This window comes from Rhinopithecus roxellana, chromosome 10 (assembly GCF_007565055.1).
Source record: "Rhinopithecus roxellana isolate Shanxi Qingling chromosome 10, ASM756505v1, whole genome shotgun sequence".
Classification (NCBI taxonomy): domain Eukaryota; kingdom Metazoa; phylum Chordata; class Mammalia; order Primates; family Cercopithecidae; genus Rhinopithecus; species Rhinopithecus roxellana.
In genome coordinates this window covers 128,390,484-128,410,808 of record NC_044558.1, presented here as the reverse complement: position 1 = coordinate 128,410,808, position 20,325 = coordinate 128,390,484, and the positions used below count along the sequence as shown (strand labels likewise).

The 20,325-nt window shown below is 36.8% G+C and overlaps 1 protein-coding gene across 2 annotated transcripts in view; it reads right to left on the bottom strand.

The window, feature by feature from the left end:
• The window catches only part of SLCO1B3 (solute carrier organic anion transporter family member 1B3), a 110,302-nt gene that overhangs the window by 10,412 nt on the left and 79,565 nt on the right, over positions 1-20,325 (bottom strand). For both annotated transcript variants that reach the window (XM_010361359.2, XM_030938348.1), the window contains 2 exons: positions 8,790-8,854; positions 5,832-5,949 (listed from right to left, as the gene is read on the bottom strand). In XM_010361359.2, coding sequence (XP_010359661.1) covers positions 5,832-5,949; positions 8,790-8,854 — 183 coding nt within the window. The remainder of the gene's footprint in view (positions 1-5,831; positions 5,950-8,789; positions 8,855-20,325) is intronic.

Genomic DNA, 20,325 nt, shown 5'->3' with positions numbered 1-20,325 from the left:
TTTTGGGAGTATAGATATCTGTAGGATAAATTCCTAGAAGTATTGCTGCTGGCTCAAAGTTGCATAGTTTGCCAACAGAGTCTTCAAGCAACATTTCTTATTGTTGACAATCTGGGCAATTTTTAATTATAATTCTTTTATTATCAAGATGATGTTCATGTTCCTATTCATTGATAACAGAACTGCAATTATAACATAATTGATAATAACAGAACTGCAATCTTTTTATGTTTTATAACCACTAGTGACTTCTTTGAAAAATGTTTCATGATTTTTTGTCTTTATATTTTATAGCAATTTTAGTTTTACCAGAAAACTGTATAGAAAGTATGGAGATCTCCCTGCCCAACATGTACACAGTTTCTCCTATCATTAATGTCTTGTATTAGTATAGCACATTTGTTACAATTGATGAAGAAATATTGATACATTGTTAAATGCATATTTTACATTAGAGCTCACTTTTTATGTTGTAAAGTTCTACAGGTTTGGCAAGTGCAAAATGTCATGATCCAATATTACAATATCATATAGAATGGTTTCACTGCCCCAAAAATCTCTTGTGCTAGGCCTACTCATCCCTGCCTTCTCCACACTGAGCCCCAAGAAACTACTGATTTTTGTTGCCCATTGTTTTACCTTTTCTACAAGATCACACGGTTAAAATTATACAATCTGAAGCTTTTTTTTTTTTTATTTAGCTATATGAGTTTAAGTTTCATTTTTTGCTTTTTATAGGCTGATAGGTCATTTCTTTTTATTGATTGATGTAGTTTGGATTTGTGTCCCTGCCCAAATTCCATGTTATATTGGAGAAGGGGCCTGGTGGGAGGCGATTGAATCATAGGGGTGGATTCCCATATGCTTTTCTCATGATGGAGAGTGAGTTCTCACCAGATCTGATGGTTTAGAAGTGTGTATCCCTTACCATTGCACACTTTTCTCTCCTCTGTTGTAACGAGAAGACATGACTTGCTTCCCCCTTCCACCATGACTGTTAGTTTTCTGAGGCAGACTAATAGAGAATATTGGTACTGGGAGTGGGGCACTGCTGTAAGGATACATGAAAATGTGGAGGCGACTTTGGAACTGAGTAACGAGCAGAGGTTGAAACAGTTAGGAGTGCTCAGAAGAAGACAGAAGATGTGGGAAAGATTGGAACTTCCTAGAGACTGTTGAATGGTTTTGACCAAAATGATCTTAGTGATATGGACAATGAAGTTCAGGATTGTCTCAGATGGAGATTAGGAACTTATGGGGAACTGGAGTAAAGGCCACTCTTGCCATCCTTTAGCTAAGAGACTGGTGGCATTTTGTCCCTGCTCTAGAGATCTGTGGAACTTTCAACTTGAGAGAGATGATTTAGGATATCTGGTAGAAGAAATGTCTAAGAAGCAAAGCATTCAAGATGTGACCTGGCTGTTTCTAAAAGTGTTTACTCATATGTGTGAACAAAGAGATTATCTGAAACTGGAACTTATATTTAAAAGAGAAGCAGAGCATAAAAGTTTAGAAAATATGCAACCCAGCCATGTGGTAGGAAAAAAAAAAAAAAAAAAACTCCTTTTCTGAGGATAAAATCAAGCCTGCTCTAGAAATTTGCATATGTAAAGAGGATCCAAATGTTAATAGCCAAGACAGTGGGGAAAATATCTACAGAACATTTTAGACACCTTCATGGAGGCCCCTCCCATCACCAGCCTGGAGGCCTAGGAGGATTAAATGGTTTTGTAGGTCAGGCCCAGGGCACTGCTGCCCTGTGCAACCTTGGGAGATGGCACCTTATTTCCCACTGACTCCAGCTCCAGCCATAGCTAAGAGGAGTCAAGGTACAGCTTGGGCCATGACTTCAGAGGATGCAAGTCCCAAGTTTTGGTGCCTTTCACATGGTGTTGGGCTTATGAGTATGTAGAAAGCAAGAGTTGAGGTTTGGGAACCTATTCCTAGATTTCAGAGTATGTATCAAAATGCCTGGATGACCAGCCTGGCCAATGTAGTGAGACCCCATCTCTACTAAAAACATGAAAATTAGTCAGGTGTGGTGGTGCATGCCTGTGGTCCCAGCTACTCAGGATACTGAGGCTCAGTAATTGCTTGAACCTGGGAATGGTGATTACAGTAAGCTGAGATCATGCCACTGCACTCTAGTCTGGGCATCAGAGCAAGACGCTGTCTCAAAAACAAAAACAAACAAACAAAAAAAACACCTGGATGTCCAGGCAGGAGTCTGCTGCAGGGGTGGAACACTCTTGAAGAACTTATATTAGGGCAGTACAGAGAGAAAATTTGGGGTTGGACCTCCCACACAGAGTCCCCACTGAGGCACTACCTAGTGGAGCTATGAGAAGAGGGCCACTGTCCTCCAGACTCCAGAATGGTAGATCCACCAACAGCTTGCACTGTGTGCCTGGAAAAGCTGCAGGCACTCAGCACCAGCCAGTGAAAGCAGCCATGGGGACTGTACCTGCAGAGCCACAGGAGTGGAGTTGCCCAAAGCCTTGGGCACAAATCTCTTGCATCAGTGTGCCCTAGATGTGCAACATGGAGTCAAAGGAGATCATTTTGGAGCTTTAAGATTTAATGACTGCCCTGTTGGGTTTTGAACTTGCATGGGGCTTGTAACCCTTTGTTTTGGTCAATTTTTCCCTTTTGGAATAAGAGTATTTACCAAATGCCTGTGCCCCCATTATATTTTGGAAGTAACGAAATTTTCTTTTTCTTTTTTTTTTTAGACAGAGTCTTGCGCTGTAGCCCAGACTGGACTGCACTGGTGCGATCTCAGCTCACTGCAAGCTCCACCTCCTGGTTTCATGCCATTCTCCTGCTTCAGCCTCCCGAGTAGCTGGGACTACAGGTGCCCACTACCATGCCGGGCTAATTTTTTGGTGTTTTTAGCAGAGATGGGCTTTCACTGTGTTAACCAGGATCGTCTTAATCTCCTGACCTTGTGATCCGCCCATCTTGGCCTCCCAAAGTGCTGGGATTACAGGTGTGAGCCACTGTGCCTGGCCAGGGGTAATTAATTTTTTAAAATTTAATAGACTCATAGATGGAAGGGACTTACCTTGTCTCAGAAGAGACTTTGGACTGTCGGCTTTTGAGTTAATGCTGAAATGGGTTAAGACATAGGGACTGTTGAGAAGGATAACTGTATTTTGCAATGTGAGAAGAACATTTGGGAAGGACCAGGGGTTGAATGGTATGGTTTGGGTTTGTGTCTCCACCCAAATTTCATGTTGAATTGGAGAAGGAATCCGGTGTGAGGTGACTGGATCTTGGGGGTGGATTTCTCCCTTTCTGTTCTCAAGATAGTGAGTGAGTTCTCATGAGGTCTGATGGTTTAGAAGTGTGTGGCACTTCCCCTTTTGCTCTCTCCCTCTCTCTCTCCTGTCACTAGGAGAAGACACGCCTTGCTTCCTTTTAGGCTTCTGCCATGATTGTGAGTTTTCTGAGGCCTCCCAGTCATGCTTCTTGTTAAGCCTGTGGAACTGTGAGTTAATTAAACCTTTTTTCTTCATGAATTACCCAGTCTCAGGAACCTCTTCATAGCAGTGTAAGAATAGACTAATACAGTGATTACTAATATTCTACTATATGAATGTAACACAGATTAGTTATCCATTTACCTACTGAAGGACATCTTCAATGCTTCCACTTTTTTATATTCAGGTACAGGTTTTTGTGTGGACATGTCTCCAACTAATTTATGTAAATACCTGGGAGTATGATTGCTTAATCATACAATAACTCTATTTGCTTTGTAAGAAAATTTCACTCTGTCTTCCAACACTCCAGTACCATTTTATATCACCTCCAGCAATGAAAGGAAATTCCTGTTGTTTTCCATTCTTGCTAGCATTTGATGTTTGCATTGATTTTTTCTTTTCTTTTTTTTTCTGAGATGGAGTCCTGCCTGCTCTGTCGCCCAGGCTGGAGTGTGCAGTTGGTGATCTCAACTCACTGCCACCTCCACCTCCTGGGTTCAAACAATTGTCCTACCTCAGCCTCCCTGTAATAACTAGGATTACAGGCATGTACCAGAACGCCCGGCTAATTTTTTTTTGTGTTTTTACTAGAGGTAAGGTTTTACCATGTTGGTCAGGCTGGTCTCAAACTCCTGGTCTCAAGTGATCTGCCTGTCTCAGCCTCCCAAAGTGCTAGGCTTACAGTTGTGAGCCACTGCACCCGGCTTGTTTTTGTAGATTTTTAAGAGACCCTTACATACATAGGACATTTGGCTGTGTCTGTGTCTGAATTACAAATTCTTCTAATTTACCCCTGCTGTTGAACTTTGCTTAAAATACATTGTGTGATGCAAATTTTAAAATATTTTATTATCTGTTCTTGTTCTTTTTTCTTTTTTAAATAAGCATAGTCACTTACAAGTAGTTTTGTTTCTTCACCCTCCTGTCACTCTCTATCCACAAGTAGGCTCCAGTGTCTATTGTTCCCTTCTTTGGGTCCATATGTACTTAATGTTTAGCTCCCACTTACAAGGGAGAACATGCAATATTTTCTTTTTTTTTCTTTTCTTTTCTTTTTTTTTTTTTGAGACGGAGTCCCGCTCTGTCGCCCAGGCGGGAGTGCAGTGGAGCGACCTCAGCTCACTGCAAGCTCCACCTCCCGGGTTCATGTCATTCTGCTGCCTCAGCATCCCGAGTAGCTGGGACTACAGGCACCCACCACCATGCCCAGCTAATTTTTTGTATTTTTTAGTAGAGACGGGGTTGCACTGTGTTAGCCAGGATGGTCTGCATCTCCTGACCTCGTGATCCGCCCGCCCTCGGCCTCCCAAAGAGCTGGGACTGCAGGTGTGAGTCACCGCGCCCGGCCACGATATTTGGTTTTCTCTTCATGCATTAGTTCACTTAGGATTCAACATCACTGATTATTAGAGAACTACAAACCAAAACTACAATCAGATACCATCCCACACCAGTCAGAATGGCTGTTTTTAAGGGGTCAAAAAATAACATACTGAAGATGTAGTGGAGAAAAGAGGATGCTTATTCACTGCTGGTGGGAATACAAATTAGTTCTGTCATTGTAGAAAGCAGTCTGACGACTTCTCAAAGAATATAAAGCAGAATTACCATTCAAACCATCAATCCTATTATTGGGTATATATACAAAGCAATGTAAATCCTTTCACCATTATTTTTCTGTTATACTTTGAAGCATTTGGGTCATACTTACAAACACATTTATTCTTCCTAGATAATTAAAAGAAATTCTACTATGAGTAGTTCTAATACTTACAGTTTCAGGAATCAAATTTATATATTTGGTCAGTACATAAATTACACATTAATGTTTCTATAAGAGGTAAGACACAATTGCAGCAGCTTTTTTTTTCCTTCCAGATAATCTAGTTATTTTAATGTGACTTGCAGGATACTTCTGCCTATGAATAGAAGAGTATTGAAACTTTTTTTTCCCATTTTTTCCCTCCATTACCATATAACCAGAGTTGCAGCTGGTCATTCTGTGTCTTCCTGGAGAAGCCAGTGGGAGAGAGCTTTGTAATCAAAAGAGATTCAAGTACAAATCCTAGCTGTATTTCTTTTACTTGTGCAATTTTCAAGTTGCTCATTATTCTTGAATCTTGTTTTCTTCATATTTAAGGAAAAAGGAGAAATATATACATTTCCTACAGTTTCTATGAGTATTAAAATGAGATACCAAAATGCTTGATACAATAGTGAATACAAAGTAAATGTTCACTAAATGGTAGTTGTCATTATTAATATTATGATCACACTAAAAAATGCTATATCTTAGACATTAACATAGAAAAAATCTATTAATGAAATATGTTTATGACAACTTACCCAAAAAATACGGAATTATATATCCTACAAGCCCCTCGTACTCCACAGCTGTTGGTGGACCACTTCATACATGTTTTATCAATCAGAGCCCCGTAATATATTGGAGCTAGAATTCCTCCTGCAACATAAGATAAAAAGATATCAATTCAAGTGAAATGCTTCATATGTAGCTGGGTGATAGTCTACATTGATACATTTTGGATTAATACAAGTTTAAAGTTTTGGAAAATTATTCCATTGTTTTGGCCTACATCCACCCAGGAATCAAAATTATTAGAAATCGCAAAGGCTTAAATCATATGGTGATGTCACAGATGTATTTGATCTACTCTTCTCTCCCTATATACAGAGGGAAGAAAGAGTATTATATGCCTGTATACTCTGTTCTTCCTACAATGCCAATTAACTGAAGCCGGATTGGTAAAAAGGGGAATGTTGTTAGTAAAACATGAAAGTTATGTTGGTTCATATGGAATTTTTCTTAGGCAAGAATGGCTGGATTACTGAGAGTTAAATTATAACTTTATGAGAAAAGGAAAAGTTCTCATCTCAACTGCTGTAAAGGCAGGAGGTTTTAATACTATTTTAAGATAATTAAAAAGTAAATGCTTACACGGGGATTCCCTCCTCAGAGAAGTTCAGGCACAGCTTCAAAGAATGCTCAGCTATTGGCCAGTTTTACTTCTTTCTGGGCTCAGAGACTAATTCTCTCTTTCTTACTGCCATTAGAGCCCACAATCAAGCATTTTCTCTCCATTGATTTCATGTACTTTTTAATATCTCCTAAAGCAGGCTAGGCTGCAGGTTAGGGTCTCTGTTGCTAAATTTTGTTTCTGTTAGTGGTCTGTTAGTGTACAATGGTGCATATATTTTCAGTGGTTTGTCCAAAGTCAATTTTTAATTTGAAGTGCCTGATTTCCATGAATGTGCAGCATTCCGGGGATACATATGTTGTTTATAGGAGAAGTATAAATTCTGAGATTAACTTCTAGTTTTAAGAATAGGTAATTTGTTCAAAATTTTGAGGGACATCATAGTAGAGAGCTATTGTTCAGATGGTAGAATTGAAGCATACAAGATTTTACTTTTTTCTTGTTCTGTTTTGTGATTCATACTTTTCAGATTTTGTTTTGTCACAAAAAATGACAGTGATTTATACATGAATGTTTCACTGATTCTTTTTACATTTAATCATTCTCAATTTTCTGAGACTGAGAAATAGTGGAATCACAAGAGAATGTTGTCTGAGGCCAATGCATCTGAAGCAAACTGGTCCTGAAACAATGGGTGAGAAATTTGCAGATTTCAAAAAATTACAGCGACCCTTTGAAAAATAAAGAAAAGATGCCAATTTATTTTCTTCACATTATGCCACTGGTTTAAACAAACTTTATGAAGTAAATGTTTAGTAACAAACTTTGTCCTATTAGAATTGTATATCTTCTGATAACCTGTTTTCTAAATATCTCTTTTAGTTTAGTACACTGTATAGGTCTTCTACCATTTACACATATATCATATTTAAGACAACTGTTCATGAATTGGAAGTTTGCTACTAAGTGTGGATGTTTCCCACAGAAGCATTTAGGGTCCATTGTGCCATATATTGCACATAACAAAATTGGATGTTTACAATTAGAATGGCAAAATTCATTTTTTTCTATGTTATGTTGCTAAAACAATTTCTTCTATTGTCATAGTCTCATTTCAACATATCAGAAGGAGTCCTAACTACCCAGATGCTGTTTTCAGCCTCTGTGGCCCAGGTTCTAGGAGCGAGGTATCTTCTCTGAATCTGGAGATAGAGAACTGCCAAGATTACAGAGGCTGGAAGATTAAGGACCAAGAAAGGGAATGCTGGGATAGAGCCAATGGAACCTTGCAGCATCTTCATCTTCTCTCTCCTATTCCTTTTCTATTTCCTTTTACCTTTCTGGATCTGTGACCTTCTCACCAAATACACTTCATGTACAACTTCTTCATGGTAATTTGGCCATAGAGTTATACTTTTTCCTTTGCTTGCAAGGGTCCCAGAAACTGACCCCTCCCACTTCCTTTTCCTTCTGCCATCTGTGGTTACTTACAGGCTATAATCAGTCCTCTGCACCAATCCCTAGATGAATGATGCCCTTTTCCTACTTCCCAGGAATAAGCACATAATGTTTACAATTCTTACAAAGGAGCACTCACAGAGGTTAGACTAGACATTATTTAACAACAAGTATCTGTGCAGTAAAAAAGGCAAATGGCAATAAGGGATAAAGGGTCATTTCCTAAATCTTTTCTCATCACTTTTGAATATTTAGAAATAGGCCTTCAGCCTCTGGAGTCTACAATCCTACCCTTTGCCACCATAAATCACAATTTTCTGAGCTTTCTTTTATTTAGGACATCCTCTTAATCCAACATGCCTAGTTCTAGAGTATGAATTCTCATTCCCTTTTGCATTAACTCCTGCTAATGGTTAGCTGTCCAGCCGTACAGGACCAAGCAGTGGGAAATGGCACAGTTAATGTCAACTTCTGTTGTTTTAGACAACCTCAGCCTGACCAGATTCCCAGGGCTTCCAAGCTACTTTAGGGCTGTCCTAAGTAATGTCTCCATTTGGAAAGAAGGTCCTCCACTCTGCCTATACCTGGGAGAAATATTCTTATTTTTCTGAAAGAAGGAAAGCCTCAGAGACCACCCATCTTTCTGTTTCTGTTAGAAAAAGTGTAATATAAACATGATGATTCCTTGCTCTTAACAGACAGACTCTAACTAGAATTAACAATCAAATTATCTTTTAGGTCACTCAATTTTCCTGTTCCTTTTTATTTTCATTTATCAGGAAATAGAAATGATTCTTACTTACTCCTTTTTATACAGTCATAGAGTGGAAAATTAATTGCATTCAGTCTTTAAGACTTAACATTAATATTTATATGTTAAAATGTGTAATCTACATATTTGTCATACCTAGTGTTCTTATAACCATTGAATGAAAACCCATTGCAAGTGCTTTCAATTCAGGTTGAACAATCCTGAAATATGATAAAAGCAAAGAAATAATACACGTCATTAAAAAATCAAACTGAGTTAATATCAAAACATTCATCACTATCGTTCCTCTCCCTGGTAGAATGAATACTCTTAAGTGAATTTCCCACATTATATAAAGTTACATTTTCAACTGTTTTAAAGGTAAACACCTGAGTGACAATAATTTCCTTATTTTTTTCAATGCTTTATGATTTCAAGACAGTTTAACACATATGTTCATATTTGATCCCTATGAAAATCCTATAAGAAAGTGGTCAGAATAGACTTTATTATGCTGATGAAGAAATGATTTTGTGTGGACTATTTAGTCAAGGTAGCTCATATTTAAAGATTATATACTTTTATCCAGGAGTAATTCTTAGGAGACCTCTTTTTACCACCATACTTCTGTCATCAGTGTTAACAGAATAGCTTACTAATATGATTTGTAAATTACATTATACAACCAGAAGGGTCAAAAAACTTTTCTGTGTTGTAGCATCTAATGTATTTAACTGTCATATTAAAGATACAGAGCATATTTGTATCCTCACTTGGAAATTCACTCACTCTTACATTTCTACAATTCCATTTTTCTGTGTTCAATAAACTGATGACGCTACCATCCCTGCGATAACTTAGTACCTACCAAGTGAAATGAAATTATCTTTCATTAGTAAAGGAGGTGGGTTGGGATGAGAGGGATGACTGTGGCTCAAATAACCAACTTTTACTAAATTTTGAATTAACTGACAAAAAGGGTGTTTCTTTCCTCAAAGTGCTGGATGGTTTTTTTCAGAGAGCTAAGTAACTGCCATCAATCAAGAAACATTCACTAAGCACCTACTAAGAGACACCATGCTAGTTAACAGTCTTGCAAGTAAATAGACAAATTATGCTTTATCTCATCCAAGTGACTTGTAGAAGTGTATCACTTAATCTCTCTTGGCCTCAGTTTCCTTGTTTGCTAAGTAGGCATGATAATGCTTATCTCATATAAGAATCCAATACAACGAACTAGCACTCTAAACCTCAGTTTCATGTACACATATTTGCCTCTATACCTTGCCAGAGAGCTGCCTTTTATTGAGATTCTGAAAAGAATTCAATAGAGCTTATAAAATTTTAAAAGACAAAAATTAAATTAAACCTAATACATTAAAAGTTAAACAGAATAGTTATACATTAGGAGAGACAATAAATGGAAAGTGTGTTTTGGCTCGGCTTTGAGAAAGGACAGCAGCACTTTGTTAGCACAACTGAGGGCACAAAATTACACTGAGGACAATGAATCTGACATGGTTTGGCTCTGTGTCCCCATCCAAATCTCATCTTGAATTTTACTCACATAATACCCATGTGTTGTGGGAGGGATCTGGTGGGAGATAATTGAATCATAGGGGCAGGTCTTTTCTGTGCTGTTCTAATGATAATGAATAAGTCTCAGAAGATCTGATGGCTTTATAGGTCAGAGTTTTCCTGCACAAATTCTCTTTGCCTGCTGCCATCCATGTATGATGTGGCTTGAGCCTCCTTGCCTTCCACCATGATTGTAAGGTTTCTCCAACTACATGGAACTATAAGATCCTCTTTCTTATAGATTAAGCCTCTTTCTTTTGTAAATTGCCCAGTCTCAGGTATGTCTTTATCAGCAGTGTAAAAACAAACTAATATAGTAAATTAGTACCAGCAGAGTGGGATGTTGCTAAAAAGATATCTGAAAATGTGGAAGTGAACTTGGAACTGGGTAACAGGCAGAGACTGGAACAGTTTGGAGGGCTCTGAAGAAGACAGGAAAATATGGGAAAGTTTGGAACTTCCTAGAGACTTATTGAATGGCTTTGGCTAAAAGTCTGACAGTGATATGGACCATAAGGTCCAGGCTGAGGTGGTCTCAGATGGAGATAAGCTCCCTTTGCCTGCTGCCACCCATGTAAGATGTGACTTGCTCCTCCTTGCCTTCCACCATGATTGTGAGGCTTGCCCAGCCATGTGGATATGTAAGTCCAATTAAACCTCTCTCTTTTATAAATTGCCTAGTCTCGGGTATGTCTTTATCAGCAGCATAAAAACAAACAAATACAGAATCCATGCCTGCTATTTAGGAGGAAGTTTATTCCACAAAGAGATGGTCAGGAGGAAATCAGTAGAAAGGGGAGTTTAACTTATCTATTTAGTTATTACTCTCAAATATCAGATTTCTCAAAGGAGATTTTGGGAAGGGAGAGATTGCACTTCACCCCTGGTTGAGTTTTTTGACAATTGCCTGACATGTATTTTTCACTGTAATTGATTTTCAGAAGTTATACTTTATCCTACACAGACAAGGTAAACTGACATTTGTTATTGAGCTGTATTTTCACCCAGGGAAAGGGTTAGTCTGCAGGAGACTTGGGGAACTTACAGATAGGGAGGATATTTTCCTAAGAACGGGCCTGAAATCTTCAACAATTCAGTGGAGATGATGAATGTGTGTGATACAGTAATATTCATATACAATAACAATCACACACACTCACCCCTACATTCACATGAATGAACACTCACACTTCTTGCCACATGCTCATACTCATATCCTCACTTGCATGCATACACCCGTGCATGGTTATCATGTAAGTTATTTATCACTGTAGTGTGACTCCTGCTTTACATATGATATTGAGCAGCTCTGTATTTTGATGGATCTCTCTCAGGATGAATTTATCACAAAAAGCACCTTAAGAAGTTAAATGTGCTATTTCATTTAATTATTTAATTTAAGAGATTTCATTTAAAGTGTTCCTCTGTTGTTCTTTCTAATAACAATCAACCATCATGACCTGCTGTTTCTTGAGGTAATTTCCAGTTAGACCTAATGAAACCCTAACAATAGATAGCACAGGTAGGGAATGCTTGTTTTCCTGTTTGCAAAAGATTGAAGAAAAGCTCTAATTTATTGTGTATATGAGCCAAATCCTTTCTAGCTAAGCCACTAAAATGTAGTTTTTTTAAAAAGTTCTAAAACATTACCCTCCTTTGGGCCATTTAAATTGATGTTGTGTTTGTCATAAACTTACATCATGCCTCACATCCTGTCACCAGCAGAATGTCAAGATTTTGAGATCCTCTCTGGGTACCAAGACTCTCACTCCACATGGTTTACTATATCCCTTAATCCCACTCACTCGCTTACTCTTTTTCCATTACTCAAACCCTTTCATTTTGCCCAGGGAAACTCATTTTTGTTACCAGCAAAATATTTAGTTCCTACATTCTTTGTAGCCCTTCCACTTTCTTGTTCTCAACAAAGCCTGGTTTACTCCCAGTGACGCTCCATGTAACTCATCTCATGTAGGACTGTTTTCCTTCCACAACCTCCATATCAATGGGCCTGAGATGTAGAAGTTCTTTTTTTTTTTTTTTTTTGAGACGGAGTCTCGCTCTGTCGCCCAGGCTGGAGTGCAGTGGCCGGATCTCAGCTCACTGCAAGCTCCGCCTCCCGGGTTCACGCCATTCTCCTGCCTCAGCCTCCCGAGTAGCTGGGACTACAGGCGCCCGCCAGGTCGCCCGGCTAGTTTTTTTTTGTATTTTTAGTAGAGACGGGGTTTCACCGTGTTAGCCAGGATGGTCTTGATCTCCTGACCTCGTGATCCGCCCGTCTCGGCCTCCCAAAGTGCTGGGATTACAGGCTTGAGCCACCGCGCCCGGCCTAGAAGTTCTTATTGATCTTTCATTTTTGCCACTTCCAGATCTGAGTCTTTCCTCTGAAAGACCTCTAGGTCCCAGGAAGAGGTGCACCACCCTACCATACTATTCTCTGACCTCCTTGTTGAAGTTAACTATAGACTGGCACATCACAACTCTCATCATTTTTTGACAATTTTCATTCTAGACTCCCTGTAATTTTTGTGAAAATTATTTCTGCCCTTTTTCCTAGTTATTTTAGGAAATATGAATGATATAGATTATGCTCCCAATGATATAGCCTTTCAGTTTCTTGGTCTCTTTTCTGGAAAGTCTTATTTCTTCCACCCACAGTCAGTTCATCAGTACCCACTTTTAAAATTCTCTATTTTGGCCATCCCAGTCCTTATAACCACCTCCTACGTTTTAAATTAACTCCCTTTCATGTATCTGTTACAAGAAGCTCTAGTCCTAGCTCTTTAGGCTACGATTCCCCTGATCTCTTCACAGGCCATCTCTAGTTTTACCACTTCACTTCCTTTCTCATCATGATGTTTATAACCATGTTATAAATCACTCTTTTGCATATATTCTGCACATTTTTGTTCATCTCATCCTTTACTGTACTAGAAAGCAAAAATGCTTTCATCTAATCCTCTGCCTTCTCTGAACCTATGTACAAAGAGTTTCATCCCTGAAGGAAATAATTCACACATCTGACTGTGCTCACTTTAAATTCATAAGCACAGACCTTCAGGAGGCCTCCAGGGCAATTGTCCAATAGTTCCTGTTCCATGTTCCCTGTCAGTATGTTTCTTTAATCTTCAAGATTACTAGTTCACATTTTCTGATCTAAAGACTCTTTCTTTTCTTCCTCCTCTTTCTCATTTGATTACATTCCTTTTTTGTAACAAAGAAAGTAGAAACAGCAGAAAAAAGTTCAATATTCTTCAACATTACAGGTACACATTTACCTGTCTTTTACCCACATGGACAATTTCCCTTTTTGTACAAAGAAAAACTCTGTGTCTTGGTTAATCTCTTTTCACCTTCCTCTGTAATTGCTTTCTCTCTTTTCTGCATTGTCAGTTTCCTTCATCTCTACTGATAATTCTCATCAGTACGTCAGCATGCTATTATGTCTAGAATTGAACATAAACAGAAGTTTTACTCCACAACTTTGCTAACAACTACACCTTTTGTCAGCTTCTTTTATAACACTACTCCTGAAAATAACTTTCCGTGCTGACTGTTGCACTTCCCTTTCTAGAATTTTCTCTTGATCCTCTTCAATACAGCCTGTTAGATCCTACACAACACACATTATAGCCACATTTTCAAATGGAAAAAAATGAATTCAAACAAAATAAATTCAAAATAAGGAGAGATAGCTTATCTAAGTTAGAAAGAACCAGAGAAAGAATTCTTTAAGTATAAAGAAGGTAGAATGTTAAAGGTCCAAAGGACCACAATGACTCTTGAGCAATGAATCCAAACCTAAATAAAATCTCTGATATGCTGATAAAGAATCCAAAATATTGATTCTAAAGAAGTCTTCATGAAATAAGAACTTCAAGTAATATGGGATTATGTAAAGCTTGAGATCAAAAAGAAAGTTAAAAATTATCAAAAATCAATGAGAAAAATAATATAGGGTATAAAAGAAGAGATAGATTTTACTAAGAAAAGTAGACACAACTTCTGAAAATAAAAAAGTGTATGGAGGGGACTGCAAAATACCTTTGAAAGTTTTAAGAATAGGCCAGACCAAGCAGAATAAATAATTTCAGAGCTAGAAGACAAGTCTTTCAAATAAACTCAGTAGGAAGAATACATAGAAAAATGAATTGAAAAACCTGACAGAGCCTTCAAGATATATGGGATTACGTAATGCATCCAAATTTATGAATCATGGATGTTATAGAGGGAGAAGAAAAAGTAAAAGTGTGGGAAACTTGTTTGAAAGAGTAACTCAGAAAAACTTCCCTGACTTACTACAGATCTAAACATCCAAATATAAAAAGCTCAGATGATTCCTGGGAGATGCATTGCAAGAATAACCTGCACAAGACATACAGTCATCAGACTACTAAAAGTCAACATAAATTTAGAAATCTTAAACATGGCAAGAGAGAAGTATCTAATTACCTGTTAAGAGAATCCCATCAGACTAACAGCAGACTTCTCATCAGGAATCTTACAAGCCAAAAGAAATTAGGGTCTTATTATCAGTCTCTTAAAGAAAAAAAAAAATGACAACCAGAAATTTTGTATGCTGCTCAACTAAGACTCATAATTCAAGAAGAAAAACAGTACTTCCCAAATAAGCAAACACTAAGGGAATTTGTCACAAACAGACTGACTCTACAAGAAAGACTTGAAGGAGTTCTAACACATAGAAATGAAAGAGCAATACTTATCATTATGGAAACATACAAAGTATAAACCTTACAGATCTCATTTTAAAATTACCTAATTGAGACTGCAAAGCAAATTAAGAAATAATTCACAATATTACAGAAACAACCCTCAAAAATTAATACTGACCTTAAATATAAATAGACTGAACAGTCCTCTTAAAAAATATAGTCTAGCAGAATGAATTTTTAAAAATTCAACTATATGCTACATACAAGAAACCCACCTAACTCAACTAACTTGTAAAGACCTTTTCAGACTCAAAGAAAAGGGGTACAAAAAGATATTCTATGAAAATACAAACCAAATCTGAGCAGAAGTAGTTATACTTGGATTAGATAAAACAAATATCAAACCAAAAACCATAAATAATGACAAACAAGGTTACTATATAAAGGATCAGTTAAGAAGATATGACAATTCGAAACATATGCATCCAACACTGGAGCACCCCAATTCATAAAACAAACACTACTGGACCTAAGGAAAACAAAATAGATAGCAATACAATATTAGTGGGGTCTTTCAATAACCCACTGACAACATTAGGCAGATAATGGCAGCCAAAAATCAACAAAGAAACTTTTACAATGGACATTAGACCCAATGGACCTGACAGACATTCACAGAACATTTTACCCTACCACCTCAGAATATACATTCTTCTCATGCACACATGAAACATTTTCAAAAATTGACCATATACCATGCCTAACGGCAATACTCAATGATTTTTTTTAAATCAAAATAATATCAAGTTCCATTTCAGAATACAGTTGAATGTACAGTGGAATAAAGATGGAAATTAGTTCCTAGAAGAATTCTCAACACTATAGAAATACATGAAAATTAAATAATCTGTTCCTGAACAATTATTTGGTCAATGATGAAAGCAAGGCAGAATTTTTTTTAAAAAAAATTGAAATGACGCTGGGTGTAGTGGCTCACTTAAGGTCAGGAGTTTCAGACCAGCCTGGCTAAAATGGTGAAACTCCATCTCTACTACAAATGAAAAAAATTAGCTGGGTGTAGTGGCACATGTCTTTAATTCCAGCTGCTAAAGAGACTGAGGCAGGAGAATTGCTTGAACCCAAGAGGTAGAGGTTGCAGTGAGCCAAGATTACACCATTTCACTCCATCCTGAGTGACAGAGTAAGATTCTGTCTCAAAAAAACAAACAGAATTAAGAAATTGAAGTGAATGAAAATAAAGACACAACATACCAAAACCCCTGAGATACAACAAGTCAATGCCAACAGGGAAGTTTTTAGAATTAAATGCCTACAACAAAAAGATAGAAAGATATCAAATTAACAATCTAATGTCATGCCTCACAGAACTAGTAAAACAAGGATAAACTGCACCCCAAGCTAGCAGAATATAGTAAATATTAAAGAACAAATATAACAGAAATTTGGGCAAAAAAATTGCAAAGGATCTGTGAAATAAAAAGTTGTTATTTGAAAATATAAGTAAGATAGACAGACTACTAGTAGATTAACCAAAAAAAGAAAGAAGATTCAAATAAGTACAATCAGAAATATTAATGGTGTCATTAAAACTATTGCCACGGAAATATAAAATATCATCAGAGACTACTATGGCCATCTCTACATACACAAACCAGAAAACCTAGAGGAAACTGATAAATTCCTGGAAACATACAACTTCACAAGTTTGAACCAGGAAGAAATAGAAATCCTTAACAGACCAATAATGAGTAATTAAATTGAATTAGTAATAATAAAAATAATCTCCTTATGACAACAACAAAAAGTGCAGGACCAGAGAAAATTATTGCCAGATTCTGCCAGACCAAAAAGGAAGAAATAATACCAATTCTACTAAAACTATTTCAAAAAATCAAAGGGGAAGGAATCCTCTTCAACTAATCCTATGAAGTCAGCATCATGCTGATACCAAAGGCAGGCAAGTACATGACAAATAGAAGAGAAAACCACACATCAATATCCCTGATGAACACAGATCCAAATATCCTCAAAAAAAAAAAAAAAAAAAAAAAAAAAAAAAAAAACTCTAGAAAATAAAATTCAGCAGCACATCAAAAGGTTCAACACAATGAAAAGTAGACTTTTTCCTGAAATGCAAGGATGGTGAATCAAAAAATGTGATTTACAAAATTAACAGAAATTTCTTTTTTCAAAAAGCATGTGATAAAATCAATTGATGCAGAAAAAAAATTTGATAAAATCCAGCATCTCTTTATGATAAAAACACTTACCAAACTAGGCATAGAAGAAAAATACTTTAAAATAATAAAAATCATATATATGACAAACCATAGTCAATAACATACCAAATGGGGGAAAATTATAAGCATTACTTCTAAGAATGGACCCAAGATGAGGATGCCCATTGTCACCACTCCTATTCAACATAGTATTGGAAATCCTATCAGGAGCAATAAGGCAAGACAAAGGAATAAAAGGTCTCCAAATGAGAAAAGAAGAATTTGAATTATTCCTCTTCACTTATGATATAATCTTACACCTAGAAAACCCTAAAACTCCTCTGAAAGTCTCTTAGACTTGATAAACTACTTCAGTAAAGTTTCAGGATACAAAACCAATGTACAAAAATCAGTAGCATTTCCATACACCAATAATGATCAAGCTCAAAACCAAATCAACAACTGAATCCTATTGACAATAGATACAAAAAATGTGAAACATTTAAAATAATAGGTAAAAATGTCTCTATGAGGAGAACTACAAAACACTGATGAAAAAAGTTATATATGGCATAAAAAATAGAAAAACATCTCATGTTCATGAATTGGAATAATAAACATTGTGTAAAACGACTCTCTGGCCCAAGGCAATCTACAGATTCAACACAATTTTTATTAAATTACCTATGTAAATCCTAAAATTCATATGGAATCAAAAGAGTCTGATTAGCAAATTCATCCTAAGCAAAAAAATAAAGCTGAAGTTGTCACATTACCTTACTTCAAATTATACTACAAGTCTATAAGCCAAAATAAAATGGTATTAGTATAAAAATAGACACGTAGATCAATGGAACAGAATAGAGAAGACAGAAATAAAGTCACATATCTACAACATACTGATTTTTGACAAAGTAACAAATATATACACAGTGAAGAAATGGTGCTGGGAAAATTGGAGAACCATATATACAGACATAAAATTGAACCCATATCTCTCATCATATATAAAAATTAACTCAAAATGGATTAAAAATCCCAGCACTTCGGGAGGCTGACGCAGGTGGATCACGAGGTCAGGAGATCGAGACCATCCTGGATAACATGGTGAAACCCCGTCTTCACTAAAGGAAAAAATTAGCCAGGCATGATGGCAGGTACCTGTAGTCCCAGTTACTCGGGAGGCTGAGGCAGGAGAATGGTGTGAACCCAGGAGGCAGAGCTTGCAGTGAGCCGAGATCGCATCACTGCACTCCAGCCTGGGCAACAGAGCAGACTCCATCTCAAAAAAAAAAAAAAAGATGGTTTAAAGACTTAAAAGGAAATGCAACAAAATAATATACCAATGGAACTTACTTAAACTACAAAATTTTTGTTCAGTAAAAAAATAGTAATAATCAACAGAGTACACAGACAACCCACAGAATGGGAGAAAATATTTATAAGCAATGCACCTGAAAAAGGGTTAATATCCAGAATCTACCAGGAACTCAAACAACTCAATAAAAAAAAAAAAAGAAAAAAAACCTCATTAAAAAGTGGGTAAAGGATATGAATAGACATTTTTCAAAAGAAGACATACAAATGGCCAATAAATATATAAAAATGCCCAACATCACTAATCATCAGAGAAATGAAAATTAAAACCATAATGAGATATCATCTTATACTCATCAGGATAGCTATTAATACAAAGTCGAAAGTCAAGAGATGTTGGTGAAGATGAGAAGAAAAGTGAATGCTTATATACTGTTGGTGGGAATGTTAACTAGTACAACCTCTATGGAAAACAGTACAGAGATTTCCTGATGACCTAAAAATTGAACTACCATTTAATCCAGCAATCCCACCACAGGGTGTCTACCTAAAGACAAAGAAATCATTTTATTAAAAAGACACCTCCTGACTTGTATGCTTATCACAGCACTAGTGACAAAGCAAAGTCATGGAATCACTAATCACTAAATTTCCATTCACTGATAATTAGATTAAAGCACTGGTATATATGTATATACTATGGGATACTAGTGAGCAATAAAAAAAATGAAATCATGTCTTTTTATAGCAATGTGGATAGAAATGGATGCCATTATCCTGAGTGAAATGAATCAGAAACAGAAAGTAAAAAATGCATGTACTTACTTTGATGTGGGAGCTAAACAATGGGCACACAAGGATGTACAGAGTGGAATAACAGACATTGGAGACTCTAAAGTGTGGGAGGTTGGAAGGGAGTGGGAGGGAAGAAATACTACCTACTGAATATAAAGTACACCATTCAGGTGATGGGAACTTTAAACCCCAGACTTTACCACTGCCTCATATAATCCATGTTTCACAACTGTACTTGTATCTCTAAATCCATAAAAATGAAAAAATTTAAAACAACCAAAACAACCTTTTTGTTTCACCTCCCACCTTCATGCACTAGTTTTGTTTAGGGTTAACAATGATGAGTATATAATGAAATCCAGTGGTCACTTCCTAGTCCCTAACTCCTATGAACTCTCAGCAGGCCTTGACATAGTTTCTTTATTCATTACTTCTTCATATATTCTTCACTGTGCTTCAAGGACATGATCCTTTCCCAGTTTTCCTCATAACTCATGGGACCTCCTCAGTTTCCTTCAGTGTCTTCTCCTTCTGTTATTAATCTCTAAAGTTAGAGTGCCTGTTGCTGTTCTTAGGATGTAGTTTCTATCTGTACCCAGTCCCTAGAACATCTCAATATGCCACTGGATTTAAATAGCATCTGTTTATGTTGCAAACTCTAAGATTTGTGTCTATGGTTTTAATGATTTTCTTAAATGGTGAATTCTACATATTCATTGTCAGTAGATACCTAACAGGCAGCTCAGTTTTACAGGGATATAAGAAATATTGCTTTTACACTTCCTCCAAACTACCCTTCCTTCATATTTCCCCTTTTGTTCAATAGTATCACCATCTTTCCAGAGCTCAAGCCAGAACCTTGGGATCGTCCTTAAATTCTCTTTCTCACATGCCACATTCAATCAACAAGCAAATCGTATTGGCTTTGACTTAGAAAATGAAACAAAACAAAGAATGAAGCACAAATATCTTCCCACTTCCTTTATCATAACCATGCTCAATAATACCTCATCATGAAGAATGATCATAGCCTTCTGTTTTCCCTGATTTCATTCTTGTCTTCCAAAAACACGTGCCATGCACAGAGTG